At 45.1% G+C, this 16,198-nt stretch overlaps 1 protein-coding gene across 1 annotated transcript; it reads right to left on the bottom strand.

Annotated features, from left to right (window-relative positions):
* Positions 1 to 11,829: 11,829 nt before the first annotated feature.
* On the bottom strand, positions 11,830 to 15,757 carry nfil3-6 (nuclear factor, interleukin 3 regulated, member 6). The gene is made up of 2 exons (XM_084328448.1): positions 15,486 to 15,757; positions 11,830 to 14,321 (listed from the first exon to the last, which is right to left on the bottom strand). The coding sequence occupies exon 2, from the start codon at positions 14,162 to 14,164 to the stop codon at positions 12,929 to 12,931; it is 1,236 nt and encodes a 411-aa protein (XP_084184574.1). The 5' UTR covers positions 14,165 to 14,321; positions 15,486 to 15,757; the 3' UTR covers positions 11,830 to 12,928.
* Positions 15,758 to 16,198: the final 441 nt, after the last annotated feature.

Here is a 16,198-nt window from a genome sequence, read left to right as displayed (position 1 = left end):
ACCCGAGGGGGTCGTACAGGGAGGCTACTGTTGACAGGATGCCGCGGCGTGTAGGAGGCTGTTCTTTAAGGTTGACGTTGAGACAGAAGTTGTCAGACTCTGTGTCCCATTGAATCCCGAGAGCTCTTTCAAGTGGCAGCTCATCAAAGGTGAGGCGCATGCACTTTACGTTGGTTGCTCGTTCAGAGAGCAGGATACTCTCGAGGACATCTCTGTTGTTTGACACAAACTTATGTAGACGGAGGCCACCTGTGGCACAGAGTTTGCGTGCTTCTTTGGCTAACTGAATTGCACTCTCAGTGTTTTCAACACTTGTGACCCCGTCGTCCACGTAAAAGTCTCATGACGAATCGTGATCTGTGCGGGTAGGTGTGTGCCTTCTCCTTAGCTGAGTGCTTTAGTTCGTAGTTGGCACACCCTGGCGAGGAGGCCGCACCGAACAGATGCACCTTCATGCGGAACTCCCTGGGCGGTGAGTTCAGGTCTCCTTGCTTCCACCAGAGAAAGCGCAAGTAGTCTCGATCAGCTTCCTGAACGTGACATTTTTCAACGTCGCACATCAGAGCAACTGGGTGCTGGCGAAAGCGGATGAGCACTCCACTCAAGTTGTTCAACATGTCGGGCCCAGAAAGGAGGTGGTCATTGAGGCTTGTTCCTTTGTAACTTGCTGAGCAGTCAAACACAATGTGAAGTTTGTCGGGTTTCTTTGCGTGAACGACGCCGTGATGGGGAATGTACCACCTTTCGCCTTCTCTCCCACCATCTTCGACTGGTTCTGCGCCCCCCTTTCCAATAACCTCTTCCATGAACTTGACGTATTTCTTCTTGTACCCTTCGTCGCGCTGCAGTTTCCTTTTAAGGTGAATCAGGGCTGAGTTCTTATTGTTGGGGAGTCTGTTTTTGAAGGGCAGGGGCATTTCGTAATGGCCTTGTTTGGGTTTCCGTATTCCTTCATCCATCCCTTTCAGAAACGTGATGTCATCTTGAGACACTGGTTTTCCGTCTTCACTGCCGTCCTTAAAGTCTGACTCTAGAATGCGGATAACATCGGCCGGTGTGGCCGGGGGTAGCTCTTTAACTGTGGTTCTGTGGCACATGCGACTGGTGCTCAACGAATCCTGGCTTTGAGCTGAGGGCCCCACGATACTCCACCCTAGATCTGTCCGTACAGCGTATGGTTCCTCATCTGCTCCGAGGATGACTTGCCTTGGAGCCATGGCTCTCGAGCAATTATAACCTATGAGAAGACCCACTTCGCAGTCTTTTAGTGTTTGAATTTCGTCTGCTATTCCTGCTAGATGACTCCATTTCTTAGCCGTCTTACAAGTGGGGATGTGTGCACGGTTTACGGGTATGCAGTCCTTAGTGTAGGCCACTGGAAGATCGACTTGAGTGGCAGAGCTATATCCTCTTACACGAAGGCCGCAGACTCTCTCACTTGTGAGAATTGTGTCCTTTCCGCTCATGGTTGTCAGCTTCAGTTTAACTGGATGCTTGTCTGCATTAAGACCGTCACTCACCTCTTGGTCGATAAATGTAGTATCGCTTTGAGTGTCGAGAAGAGCGTAGACAAGTCTCTCCATAGTTGGGTTACTTTTGGAGGAAACCCATACTGGTAGAATCATTGAAGTGCTGGATGAGCCTCCAACTGCTACACTGAGGGATCTTGCCTCAGGGTCTTGATCTGATTCTGTATCAGGTGCAGGCCTTTCTTCTCTTTGATAGTTGTTATCATGGAGGGCTGTAGGATGTTTTCTCTTGCAGGTGTCACAGGAGTGACGATGGCGACAGTCTTTCGCATTGTGTCCTGGCTTTAGACATCCATAGCATAGTCTCTTCTCCTTTATGAAGTTGCGTCGCTCATCCAGTGACATCTCTGTGAATCTTTCACATGCATGGAGCTGGTGTCCGTCATCTTCACACTGAATGCATGGAGCCATAGTCCTAAACTTCCGGTTCTCATTGTCAGTGTCTGCTTGAGTGGCAAGAACGCTGGCGTTGTTTCGCTTAGAGTCTCTGACATTTCCTTTATCGGCACTAGTGGCTGATGAGTGTAGAGCTTGGAAAGACGTGATTGGATTGCAGGCAATCTCCGCTTCAGTTGACATGAATTTTGTGAAGTCCTCGAAAGTTGGAAATTCTTGACGTTCATTCAAGCGTTTTGTGACTTGACGGTTCCACTGAGCGGCTGCCCAGTCTGGCAGTTTGTAAATAAGCTTTCGGTTCTCCTCACAGTCGTTGAGTATGTCAAGACCCTTGACATGAGGAATGGCATCCCGACATGCATTGAGAAAATCAGAGAAACTCCTGAGTCCCTCTGCATCCTTAGGCTGAATCCTCGGCCAGTTGGATAGCTTCTCTCTGAATGATCTCTGAATGGCAAATGGCTGGCCAAAGCGATGATTCAGCTTATCCCAGGCGTCTTTGTAGGCTTCCTTGTCGTTACGATAGAACGTGCCATCTAGAGCCTGGCGTGCTGGGCCACCAACATACTTCTTCAAGTAGTAGAGTTTTTCAGCTGGGGTTATTGCTCTTTGGTCGATGAGTGAGGTAAACGTTGTCTTCCATTCGATGAACTGTATAGGATCACCATTGAAAACGAATGGCTCTGGTGCAGGAAGCCTACTCAAGGCTATGCTGTCATGGAAGACCTGTGCGAGAGCAGTGATGTCAGAATGAGAGGTTGGTGCAGCATGAGATGGAAAGAGTGTGGCAGCAGGTGCGTTCCTCATCTCTGCATTGCTTTCATTGATGTGTTCGGCAGCTTCATGTCTGATCTGATCGTCGTAGACCTTTAGTTTGGCTTGGGCTACGAACACTTCCTTCTTGGCCTGCAGTCGCTCCAACTCACGCCGTTGTACCTCCAGAGCCTTTCGTTGTTGTTCCTCTAGTTCGCGTATAACTTCCCTTTGTTTTTCCTCTACTTGCATCATCTGATAGGTGGCTTCCTTTTCGGCTAGTTCAGCCGCTGCCTCCACACGCTTCGTTGTTATTATAGACGAGCCTTGTACAGACCTGCTGCTCTGAGTTAATGCAGAGACGTCAGAGGCAGCTCCATAGACCGACCTTGCGTAGTCATGGCGACGCAGTTCATGAAGTCGGCTCCTTTCCCGTTGGACATTGAAATCGTCTTCTGTACCTATGGTTCTATCATGAGCGATGTTGACTAATTCCCTGGTTACTGTCTCGCACGTATCCACTCGTCGTCTTATGTCATTGGGGGGCGCGGTGAGACCTCTGATTTCGACATACATCATACAAACGTCCGTCTTAGACATATTTAGTTTGTCGATGAGAGTCCAGAGCTCCTCCTCTGACATGTATGTCTTCATCTCGTGTCTTGCCTTGCAAATGTCGCGCTTCCATTTTTCATACAGGTACAGCAGTCTTTTCTCCCTTTTGCATGCTTCTTCCTCTTGGTGCGCACGCATCCTTTCTGTTGGGCGCGGTGTACGGTGGGAGCGTCGGAGACCTTCAGTTAGGTCATCCTCTTCCTCAGGGATATCAGTGGGACCTTTTTCCTCTTCACTAGCTTCCTTCTGTGGGTTTTCAGACTCTTCCAACCCTAGGCCTACCTCTGTATGATGCTCTTCTCCTAAGCCTTTGACCTCATCTGGGGAGCTAGTTTCCTTATATAACCCTCCTTTCCCTTCTAAGGATGCCATGATGAGCTAATTATTGCACCTTTCAACGTTAGAATAAAGTGAATGTGGTTGCGCCTTCATACAGAGCAGCATACACATGGACGGAGAAATAGCACAGCATACACTTTGAATGGTAAATTAGGGCCAATAACCAGCATTGAATGTGTTATCTAGGGCATTTACATCAGTGTTCATGCCAAAGCAATGACTAGAATACACACAATAACAAAGGAAGCTCTACATGAAGTGTGCATTTTTAAAACAAAAAAGGTAATTAATTATCAGGTCTATAGTAAGGTAATGAAACGGTTCCTTCTCTTAACAACTCAAGTGAGGGTGAAGTTCAGTGCAGGGTCCGGGAGACGAATATCCGATGTTCCACTTCACCATAGAGTAAGCTCTTACTGTAGCAACCCTGGGAGAGTGATGGATGGACTCCTTTACTGGTGTTTCATGAATGTTTATTTCAATTCACAACGTAAGAGCTGAAGTGAAAAGACAGAGAAAGACAAAGAAAAGATACTCAGAAATATATACATTATATACATTTGTGCCACATTCACATTGTTCAATAAGCTAACATAACACTTGACACAAATGGCTTCCAATAACAGTGACATAGCCAATACATTAAATGAATACAAATATAAAGTAAACAGCCCATATCAATAAATAGGACAAATAGACATCCCAGTACCTTGTCCTCTCTCTCTCCAACAGGGGCTTAACCATAACCCACATGAAAGTCTTCTTTTCCAGATCTACAATCAAACAAAACTCTTAAAATGCTGGTACCCTGGACCTTATTAAATGTGTAGACAAGCTAGGAATTTGCAATGACCAAGTTAGCTAGAAAACAACGTATTTTCACAGTAGTAGGAATAACTTTAAGTTGTCAAAACACAAACAAAAGTGAATTCAAAACAACATTAAAACGATAGAAAGTGCACAGCAGTTACCTTGTAGACCATTTCCATATAACAAAAGAATACAGAAGATATTCACGGAGAACTCTATTTCCTTGTAACGTTCATTTGGACCGTAAAGCTGAGCTCATGCTCGCGGTATCTGCTTCCGGTTAGCTACTTCCGGTTTGGCGGTGCTTCAAAATAAAGGTTCCCTATCACACACAAACTGAATGACGCTACCTGGAGGGTCGTTTACACGGTGTGACGTTGATCCCCCCGACAATACTGTAAAAATGCTGTAAGGGGGCGCCCGAGTGGCGCACCGCATACAGCACTACGGTGCAACACAGCCGACCAGGGTTCGACTCCCGGACCCAGTGATCTTTGCCGAATGTCTTCCCCGGTCTATCTCCCATTCCTCCTCTCTCTCTCTCTCTACCGGACTGCCCGGTAGCAAAAATCAATAAAAACCTACAAAAACATAACTTGTCCGAAAGGACAAGTAACATTTAAAAGAATGCTGTAAGAATGCTGTAAGAATGCTGTACGAATGCTGTAAGAATGGCCACACCCAACGAACAGGCAACGCACTAGTTATTTTAAAGACCCATGCAAGAATCATAATGGAGATTGGGTCACGCCCACAAAGCCATAAAGTAACAGGTAAAACAATAAGAATATCCAGTATTTCCAGACACAAGACAAGTCATTCTTTTTATCACCACAACACAAGTTAGTCCCATGCGAGATTCACATTCAATGACTGGAGGCTGTGAATATGATTTTATTCATGGTTAGAAAAAACCCAAAACATAATACTGTGGTGACCTATATTAAGAGACATTCACCAAGGTGGGCTTGTGCCTTTAAGAGCGGGGGTTTGACTGTTTAGGGGAAAGGGGAAATACCACTTCAGGTTCCGGGTTAAGTTTGTTGTTATTGTAAATGCTATGTGCAGTGATAAGTAAAGTACCTCAACTCGAACTACGTCTCTGGCTCGCTACTTTCTTATCGCCACAATACTGTATATAGAAAAAAGGCAAATTTAAAAAAAGAAAATCTCAGCACAATTAGATTAACAATACATGATGAGTAGGCTAATCAAAACACCATGTCTCCTTTAGACACGGGTCACCAAGAGAGAGAGAGAGAGAGACAGACACACATTTTAGATGCTTTATTTATGTCCACATAAATACAAAGTACATTAAGGACATAAACACTAACAGTGCAATTAGTCATTCAATTACATTCGTGACTGTGCAGCATTCATCGTACACATACAATATTGACACAGATGATGTTTCAAAAACAGATACAATAGCTTTTCCATAAAACTATATCTACTCTATGGGTACAAAAAGCAATGCCGTCTCCAAATAGAGCGGCTACCAATAATAGCAGATATAGAGCAATACCTTGCTAACTGTTTAGCCTTTCTCTTGGAGATGTGGGCCATCTGAAGGCCCCTAACCAGGGGCGTAGCTGGGGGGGGGTAGCTTAGGATGATTCCAAGGGCCCATCACTCAGGTGCATTATTGATGCTCTCATTGATACTATGTTTGTTTCTGAAGTGTGTGTGTGTGTGTGTGTGTGTGTGTGTGTGTGTGTGTGTGTGTGTGTGTGTGTGTGTGTGTGTGTATGTGTGTGTGTGTGTGTGTGTGTGTGTGTGTGTGTGTGTGTGTGTGTGTGTGTGTGTGTGTGTGTGTGTGTGTGTGTGTGTGTGTGTGTGTGTGTGTGTGTGAGATATAGAGAGATAGGGGGGGCTTTGGTAGACTATTGCATTGGTCCATTCATTGAAGATGAACGCAATGCGACATCCTTTACTAGGCTCACCCACCAACAGTGCAGGTGCTGAACTGCTGATCCGAATGTATAGGTAAAAACCATATTATGCGTTTTCATCAATAATTACGCGCGCTCGCATTCACTGGGGGCCTACAAATACAGAATCTGGAGCTACACCCCTGCCCCTAACTACCAGCTTGTGAACATGACCCAGGCTGCCAAAAAGGAAAACTAAAAGCTTCCTCCAGGCTGTGGTCGAAGATACAGCCAACCTCTAGAATAAACACCTCTCTACTACTCTCATTAACCACCACAACGTCAGGGGTGTTGGCTGAGATGTTACAGAACACCTCTGAATCATCACACAGGCCAAACATGCTGGGCTTAACAGTGCTTGTAGAGGACCCAAGGGTAGATCCGATATCTTTCTATATCAAAAATATCACTCAACACTAGGCCTGCCACGATAACACATTTTGCTGGGCGATTAATTGCCCCCGAAAATATCGCGATAAGCGATATTATTGCGACCGGTTAGAGAATTTTTTTTTTGAAATTTATTTCCCCAAACTTTTATTTTGAAGCCCACCGCTCCGTCTTTTCCGGTGTTTAGACTTTTATTTTGAAGCCCACCGACCGGACCGGAAGTATTTTGTGATTATCCTAAGCAGAAACTATGAGCCGACAACTTGGGCTAATGATATGATGTTTTTGAGCTAATGATAAAACAAATTGTTGGTGAACAACTAACTTTAGGTTAGTTTTAACGTTAGCTACTAACGTTAGATGCAGCTACTACAGGCAATCAACGATGAGGAGGAAGCGTCAAAGCAGTATATAATATAATAGCTGTGGTGCGTAAGCACTGCAGCACGACTCGAAACTACCGGAGTGTTATAATAAATTAATTCATGTTTAACTTGTCCCCGTGTCCAGTCCTTTGACTAGCCCCACCCGTTAATTGTAAACAATGATGCATGTAATTGTATTAACGTTATTCTGTGTTGTACTTGTAGCTATGCTATACGTTGTATTTCGTTTGTAGCTAATGTTGTTAGCATTGAATGAGCATCAACGAACGCTAGATCTTTAATCTTTATTTAGCAGTCCAGTTTCTCCGGGCAGTAGCGAGTAACTACTTGGGTCTAAAAATAGCTAACGTTACACTACAAATAATGCTACTTGGTTAAAAGGAGCAACACTATTGAGAAATGTCTATGTGGCGTTGCCCCACGGAGCTCCCGTGCTGTACTCTAGTAACGTCAGCGGCCCGCCTCCCAACACGGACAGTGACTGAGGGGCACTGGTTCCGCCTCATTAAAACAAACGCGCAAATAGCAATTAATCGCGCCCGTCAAAATCATTGCATTCATTTTAATTATCGCAGCAATTAATCGATTTATTGCTTATCGCGGCAGGCCTACTCAACACACACACACACACACACACACACACACACACACACACACACACACACACACACACACACACACACACACACACACACACACACACACACACACACACAGGGGAACATAGGGAATTAACTCAGGGAGGCAGAGAACAATAGAATGAGGGACAGGTTGTGAGCAAGTATAAGTGAGGGGGAGAGAGAGAGAGAGAGAGAGAGAGAGAGAGAGAGAGAGAGAGAGAGAGAGAGAGAGAGAGAGAGAGAGAGAGAGAGAGAGAGAGAGAGAGAGAGAGAGAGAGAGGGAATGAGCAGGAGAGATAGAGAGAACGGGAATTAGCAGGAGAGAGAAAGAGAGAGAGAGAGAGAGAGAGAGAGAGAGAGAGAGAGAGAGAAGGGGAATGAGCAGGAGAGAGAGAACAGGAATGAGCAGGAGAGAGAGGATCTATATAGAGAGATGTAAAATCAGTCATGTCAGAGAACAGAGTAGAGAGCACTTTGTAGGCCTATATATAAACCCAGGGGGACTACAGTCTGTCTGCCTGTCTGTTTGCGTGTGTGTCTCTTTGTGTGTCTATGTGCATCTCTGTGCTTGTGTGTTGTTGTTGTTGGTGGTGTGTGATTAACTAAAATGCACAATGCTGTTATAACCGTTGGGTTAAGTTTAGGAATATCTGTGTGGATGAAGGCCAGGGGACTGGTGTGTGGATGAAGGCCAGGGGACTGGTGTGTGGATGGAGGCCAGGGGACTGGTGTGTGGATGAAGGCCAGGGGACTGGTGTGTGGATGGAGGCCAGGGGACTGGTGTGTGGATGAAGGCCAGGGGACTGGTGTGACTGGTGTGTGGATGAAGGCCAGGGGACTGGTGTGACTGGTGTGTGGATGAAGGCGAGGGGACTGGTGTGACTGGTGTGTGGATGGAGGCCAGGGGACTGGTGTGACTGGTGTGTGGATGAGGGGACTGGTGTGACTGGTGTGTGGATGAGGGGACTGGTGTGACTGGTGTGTGGATGAAGGCCAGGGGACTGGTGTGACTGGTGTGTGGATGAAGGCCAGGGGACTGGTGTGACTGGTGTGTGGATGAGGGGACTGGTGTGACTGGTGTGTGGATGAAGGCCAGGGGACTGGTGTGACTGGTGTGTGGATGGAGGCCAGGGGACTGGTGTGTGGGTTGAGAGAGGACAGTGCATTTATATCATCATATTGTTGGGGAAGCTTCTCTGAAAGCATTAGCCAACAGCAAAGCCCTCAGAAGACAGTTTGGTTCTTAGAAATAGTAGTTCAAATGAATTTGAAAAAAACAACATCTGCTATGTCCATCTGCTTAATGGCTGCCTGCCAGTCTTCCACGAGCCAACACAGCATGACCCTATCTGGTTTCTTCACAGAAAAGGTCAACTTGCAAAACTGGATTACGCAACATCTGGATTTAGTAACACCTTGCATAATCTTAACAATAAAACAGTCAACAAAATGTTAACTTGTTTATCTTGAACTATAGAACTTTTTTTTTTTAGAACCAACTTTACCGTAGCCTAACCTAATGGATCTCTTATCTAATAGAGCTGGATGGGTCTGAATCGAGAAGCAGCTGTAATTCTAATCACAAGATTAGTCTGCCTACCCAGGAGTGGTTTCTAGCTCATGATCCGATCACAATACAACCAATCAGACCTGCCAGACAGTAATATGTCTCGGTTTCGTCAGATCAGACGAGAACAAGACTAGGCTTGCAGCTGGACCCCAAGTTCTGAACCAGCACCACCTTGTGGCCAATATGAGTGACTGGCCTGCTCTGCTCAACATGCAGTCAAAGGACAGTAGGCCAAACCTCATGTCCTGCAAAAATGTGCTTCTATTGAAATGACAAGTAGAACTGTGCAGGGAGAGAGAGAAAGAAAGAAAGAAAGAAAGAAAGAAAGAAAGAAAGAAAGAAAGAAAGAAAGAAAGAAAGAAAGAAAGAAAGAAAGACAGACAGAAATAAAGACAGAAATAAAGAGAGAGGGAGAGGGGTATGGAGAGAGGAAGTAACCAAGCATATATCTCTCTCTCGTACACACGCACACAAACACACACTAAAGGCAGCTGGCATTTAATGATCTCTAACATGTAAACCAAACAGGGCTGAGGTCCTCAACCATCTTCATGTATGGTGATAGAATGAGAGAATGGTATCTTATCTAAACTACATGCATTACGTGTCCTAATCTAAAAGACACCACCATGTAGCCATCATCTGATATTCACCTGGACTTAGTGTCTGCTGTGTTTTGCCCCGTCTCTGCTGTTGAGATGCAGTGCTGACTAGCTGACTAGAACTAGTTGCAGGTCTGTAGCGTGGCGGTGCATGGAACTCTTCCAGTGTTTGGCAGTGGTATGATAAGCCCAGCCCACAACAGCTGCCCCGATGGGCTCTAATGACAAAGGTCTCTGTGTGTTGTGTTGACTAAACATATAGTGTGAGACAGACTATGGCATGATCCAGTGGAGAAATGTAAAATGCAGACACAGAGACTGTTTGAGAAAGTAAGCAAACCATACACTTTTAAGTAAGTAATTTTAAGATAATTCATTCACATGCTATCTACCTCCATAATAGTGAACAGATAAACACTAATAAAAAAAGAAGAGATTCCCTCACCAGGCATGGGTAGGACTGTGTTCCGTGGTCATTTGGTTGAAGAGAGTTCAACCAAAATGTACTTTTACATCGTTTTTCAGCAAGAGCTAATGGGTGTGTTTACACTATGGATACTAATCTCCTGGTTAAGGTCGACACTAGGCATGTTTCCACTATGGATACTATAGCTCATATCCTGGTTATTAGGATAGTGTTCATTATTCATCTTCGTCCCGATCACCAATACCCCTGTTAACAACAGTAACTGGTATAATGCAAGGATTGCCATGGAAACAGAACTCACACAGACCACAACACCCAATAGTGAGCAGGATAAGGTGGTTACCTGCCTTATTAATATTAATATTCGGGTTTCTCACACAAAAATACTATTTCATCCTGTGTCACTGAATTGCAGCGTCTGAAATGATTATGATCAAACTCTTCTGCCGTTGTTGTATTTACAGGTGTTATGCGGCGTCTCAATGGTGGGTTGTGTAAGGTGTCGCCTTGCTAATCAACACAAAACTATAAACTCGGCAGTGGAACAGACCTCCCAAGCAGCAAGTGCTCATCGCTAGCATGGCCTCATTTAACTTACTCACTCACTTAAACCATGTGAGGCAATAAGAGTTTGTAGTATATAGTATACGTTTTGTATATTCAGAATGTATACTAAAGTTATACTACCTTAACCGGGATATTAGCTAGTATCAGGGTTCCCACAGACATTGCAAAATGAAACTCACAGACTTTCAAGTACTTTTCCAAGCACTATTTATCATTTTAAAAGGGCATTTTAAAGGATACAATTAACTTTTAAATGCTGTTTTTTTTAATAGAAAAGGATATAGGATCCAATATGAGTGGTTTAAAACCAATTTCCGACAATTAGTTACACTTTAATTGATAAGAAAAATTTCTTGATTCAGAAAATGTTTATCATGGATGAACAAAACGTTCAATGCGAATGGTTGATTTGCATTTCAAGGACTTTTTAAGCACCTTGTTAAAAATTTACTGTTTTCAAGAAATTCCAGGCCTTGACTTTTTGGGGTAAAAAATAAAGCACTTTAAGGACTTCAAGGACCTTGTGCGAACCATGTAGTATCCATAGTGTAAACACTCCTAGTGTTTACCTTAACTGGGATATTAGCTAGTATCCATAGTGTAAACGCTTGAGTTGTAGTGTGTTAAAAGTTGTATTACTTACTACATATACTAAAAATATATTTTCAGTATGGAAACAGTTTATTTGTAAAAAAAATTATTTGGGCTGTGGTGCAGAAATTAGTCAGTAGACTACAGAATTCTGTGTTTATCTTGCATAAGCCAAGGGTGTGTTTTTCAGTTGCCACAGTGTATGAAGTACAGAAATCCATCAGTGACAAGACTACCCGCTTTGAGCAGCAGTCGTCAACGGATTTTGAGCAGACGGACGTCAACACAAGATTACACAAGTCGAGTCAAGTCACATTTATTCGCCATTTGTAGTATAAAATACATACATTGCAATCGAGTGTGCTGAGCTCAAAGATGCAAACAAAGGACAGGGAAATACAGTAGAAGAAGAGAATGAGCGGAAACACACAAGTCAATACAATCCACAGAACATCCATCTACAGCAGCGATTCTCAGGTCACGACCCAAAGTGGGGTCGTGGCCGTGGGTAGGTGAATTTCTTTTCTTTTTTTAATGTTCTGGCAACATATTTTGGCTAAATATGCCTCGTTTTATAAATGTATATTGATAACATAGTGCTGTAATCAAATGTTCTAATAAATATGCATGATCAAGTTCAACAACGTGTGCTTTTATTTTGATATTCCTTAATTCCACATTGAAATTATTACACGATACATTAAGTGTGGGGTCACCAAACAAAATCCTAAATAAAATGGGGTTGTGGTGTAAAAAAGTTTGAGAACCCCTGATCTACAGGAGTTACAGTATGAGACAATAATGGTAACAATAAGTGCAAATATATAACTTAACAGTTAGTCTGTCGGTCATACAGGACGTTGTAGTTGTAGCAAGCAAGGTTCTGATATAATAAAGTGCAAGTAGATTTAGCGCAGCCTCTCGTTGGCGTGCCGTGCTGTTGAGGGTGCACACTGTAAAAACTGAGCGTAATTTTTTATCTGCCAATTTTATTCAACCAAAACTGTAAAATGCTATTCATAAATGGTTCAAATTAATTGAATTCAGCTCAATTCGATTTCAAACGGCATATAGTATTTTTTATTATGTATAGGTTACTAATAATTATTGAATAAATATTAATTAACCCCAATCCCAGTTTTTACAGTGCACTCTGCACTCAGATAGAAACTCCTACTAATTATTAGCAGATTCTCTAGACAGCACAGTATGAGATGAGAGCCTCGAGCGACGTAATACAATAGACTACAATGTTTAAAACCGGGACGACAAAAAGCGAAAAGATAAAACTGGTGGAATTGTGGAGTATCATAGCCAACTTTTGTAAATGAAAAAATATATATATATATTTTTTTTTATTGTCTTTTACAGTCCAGAGATCAGTAAATGTCCACTGTTCTCAGTTGACTTTGGCCAGGAGCTGTTCTGAGAACAGCTTTTTGAGCTGGGCCACCTCCTCGCCGAGGGAGGTGAGGTGTGACTTGAGGAGGCTGTTCTCGTTCTGGAACTCCGTGTGTCCCTGCTGGGCTGGTGGCGGGAGGCCGTAGCCGCTCGCCGAGGTGTGGTACTGGGGTGACTGTCTCCCTCTCCTGCCCTCCTCCCCTTCGTGGTGATGATGATGATGATGATGCTGCTGCTGCTGCTGCTGCTGGAGCCAGGGGCCCGTGTGCCCCGGTCCCGTCTCCACCGCGGTCAGTCCGTGTCCTCTGGGGCCTTCCCGCGCGGGGCTGCGTCTGTCACCTCCAGCCTCGCCCGCCTCCCCGCCGCTGGGGATCTTGAAACGCAGCTTGTAGGGCAGGTTCCTCATCGCCTCCGCCGGGTCCGGCTTCAGAACCGTGGACCTGGGCGGCTGTCCGTGAAAGTGTGCCGCTGGCCCGGCGGTGTGGTGGTGCCCGTGGGCGTCGGCGGGGGAGTGATGGAGCTCGTAGCCCAGTTCCTCCGCTCTGTGCGGCGACAGTTTCCCCTGGTCGCTCAGCCTGTCCTCAAAGAAGATGGGGCTTCCCACGCTGGAGCCACTGGGGGTGGAGAACCCAGAGTCCTCCGACATGGTGTCCCTGGAGCCTCGGAGCTGTCCGGGCTGACCGTTGGGATGGGGAGCCAGGCCGCCAGAGAGGCCTCCGTCTCCCCTGGAAATGTAGTAGTGAGGGGTCAGGGTCTGAGGGGCGCAGGGGGCCGAGGCGAGGGGCAGGACCGGGGCGCTGGAGGGGTCCTTGACCAGGCCGCAGCGGAACTTCAGGGCCAGCAGCTCCGCCCGCAGACGGGCGTTCTCCTCCAGCAGAGCCAGTATGCGGTTCTCCAGGACCATGTCGTTGACCCGGCGCTTCTCTCGGGAGCGCTTGGCCGCCTCGTTGTTCTTCTTCCTCTTGTCCCAGTAGCCCTCGTCCTTCCGGTCCGTGGGGATGAACTCGCGCTTGCGTCGGAGGTTGCAGGCGGAGTTGGGGCTCTCCTTGCGCTTCAGCGCGGAGGTGCGGCCCAGCAGGGAGCGGGCCAACAGGCTGCTGGAGGTCAGGATGGACACGGCTTCGTCTGTGAACGACAGAGGAGCTGCCCCTCCTCCTCCTGCTGCTGTGGGCGATTCCAGGGTCTGTAGCACGTCCTGCTGTCCCTGCATGTCCTGGGAGTCCTCTTCATACATCACGTTCAGGTTTAAATTACTCTTTGCCTAAATCAAATCTCAATATTCCCCACTTTGTTCAGTTAAGCCGAGTTGAGAGGAACCACTGTATTATGGCTCCAAGTGGTGATGAGACCTCGAGTGCTTCTACCTCTCAATGATGCAGCAACAGCTCCACCTAGTGACCACAAATGAGATAACAAAAGAGATTTAGTGGTTACGCAAGAGCCATTACAACACGATATTATGTAACACCACCATTACATCTTTCCAGTGAAATGGGAGCAACTTGCACAATATGACATGAATAGACACGATTTGTTGTTTCAGAATAAAACCTTGTTAATAATTTATGACATATGACATGAATACTGAATAGACGCGATTTGTTGTTTCAGAATCAAACTTTTTTTTTTATAAATAGAAAGTGGCCTATATATAGTTGTTTCGACGTCACTAAACAGGTTTTTATCTCTCACTGAGATAAAACTGGGAACGAGGTTACTAATCAGGGAACCTAATTCAGTTTTATTTTATGTTAATCTCGTCTTTAGAAGAATAATACGATGTAGTATTGCAGTGTCATTTGGATTCTATTCTATGCTGTATATTTAGGCTACAAATGTAAACCACAGGAATGTCCCATGCAGGCTGAGTGAATGTAGGCTACTGGTGCTACAGTACAGTATACAGTATACAGCACACTAGCGGTGACCTACATGCCGGCTGGTCAGACGCGATCATCTTCATTGAGCTTCACGTCAGTTCCTTGAAACATCTGAACACTGACCTGAATTAGCAACTCGACCCTTCGCCTTACATAGACTTGATCTGGGTCTTTGTTATTTTGATATAAGCAATTATGGGCAAGTTAGTTATAACTTAATTGTTCAACACGAAATAGTTATAATATCTACAGCACAATGGGTTCAACCGTCATATTATCTTGAAACCAGAGATACGAATGAGGAAAATGAAAACGGAAATGATATGAAATAATGATATGAAATGATAATGAAATTCCATTTGAAGGGCAGATTCCTCCTCGTCAGTTTGTTCTGCTGACCTGGGTTAAAACATCACGAGTTGTAAAACGAACGATGAATGGAAGATGTAGACATAATTCACAAGTGAATCTTTCAAAGTCGTGTCCATATGGTTCGTGGTTATATAGCCTTATTGTTATCTCGCATTTTTATTTCGACGCAGATGCTACTTTACGCGTGGTTCATTCGCCGTTAAATCGAAGTGAAATATATGCTAAAATCATCACTTTAAAACAATTAAAAAGGATTGAAAACAAGTTAGACCGTATAAATGCAAAGAAAATAAATATATTCACCTGAAAAGAACACGAGGTAGAACACGAGGTAGAATAGATGATCTCTCTCTCTCCCGCCGATGTGCGTCTCCAACTCTCTCGGAGCGTCTTCAGGACGCGCTCGTCACTCTCCTCTCTCTCAGAGCCGCTGGACGGTTTCAATGCCGCACTACTACTGAACACTGTTGTTACTCAATGTTACCGCTCGTCCTGCGTCCAGCACCTCTAGTCTACTCAATGCTCTACTTGGAATGCTGCAGCTCTATTTGTAATGTCAAGTTCAGCCGAGGACGTCTATCCTAACTTGAACCAGTGGGAGCAGGGAGTGTATTGTGTGTGTGTGTGTGTGAGTGTGTGTTTGGTAAGACCGCCTCCCCTCTATGTCAAAGCACCCCCCCCCCCGCCGCGAGGGGGAAAGCTCCTATCGGCTTTCAAAAAAACATTAGCCGTCACTCAGACATCGTTATATACGAACCCTTTGGTCTGCGCTTATTTCTGCCTGTGTAATCTTGCATAACAATTAGGCAACGTTGCTCTCTCTCTCTCTCTCTCTCTCTCTCTCTCTCTTCTCTCTCTCTCTCTCTCTCTCTCTCTCTCTCTCTCTCTCTCTCTCTCTCTCTCTCTCCCCTCCACTCTCTTTCTTTCTCTCTCTCTCTCTCTCTCTCTCTCTCTCTCTCTCTCTCTCTCTCTCTCTCCTCTCTCTCTCCTCTCTCTCTCTCTCCTCCACTATTTCT

Source organism: Notolepis coatsorum (assembly GCF_963971535.1).
Source record: "Notolepis coatsorum genome assembly, chromosome: 14".
NCBI lineage: Eukaryota > Metazoa > Chordata > Actinopteri > Aulopiformes > Paralepididae > Notolepis > Notolepis coatsorum.
This window is presented reverse-complemented; position numbering and strand designations above follow the sequence as displayed.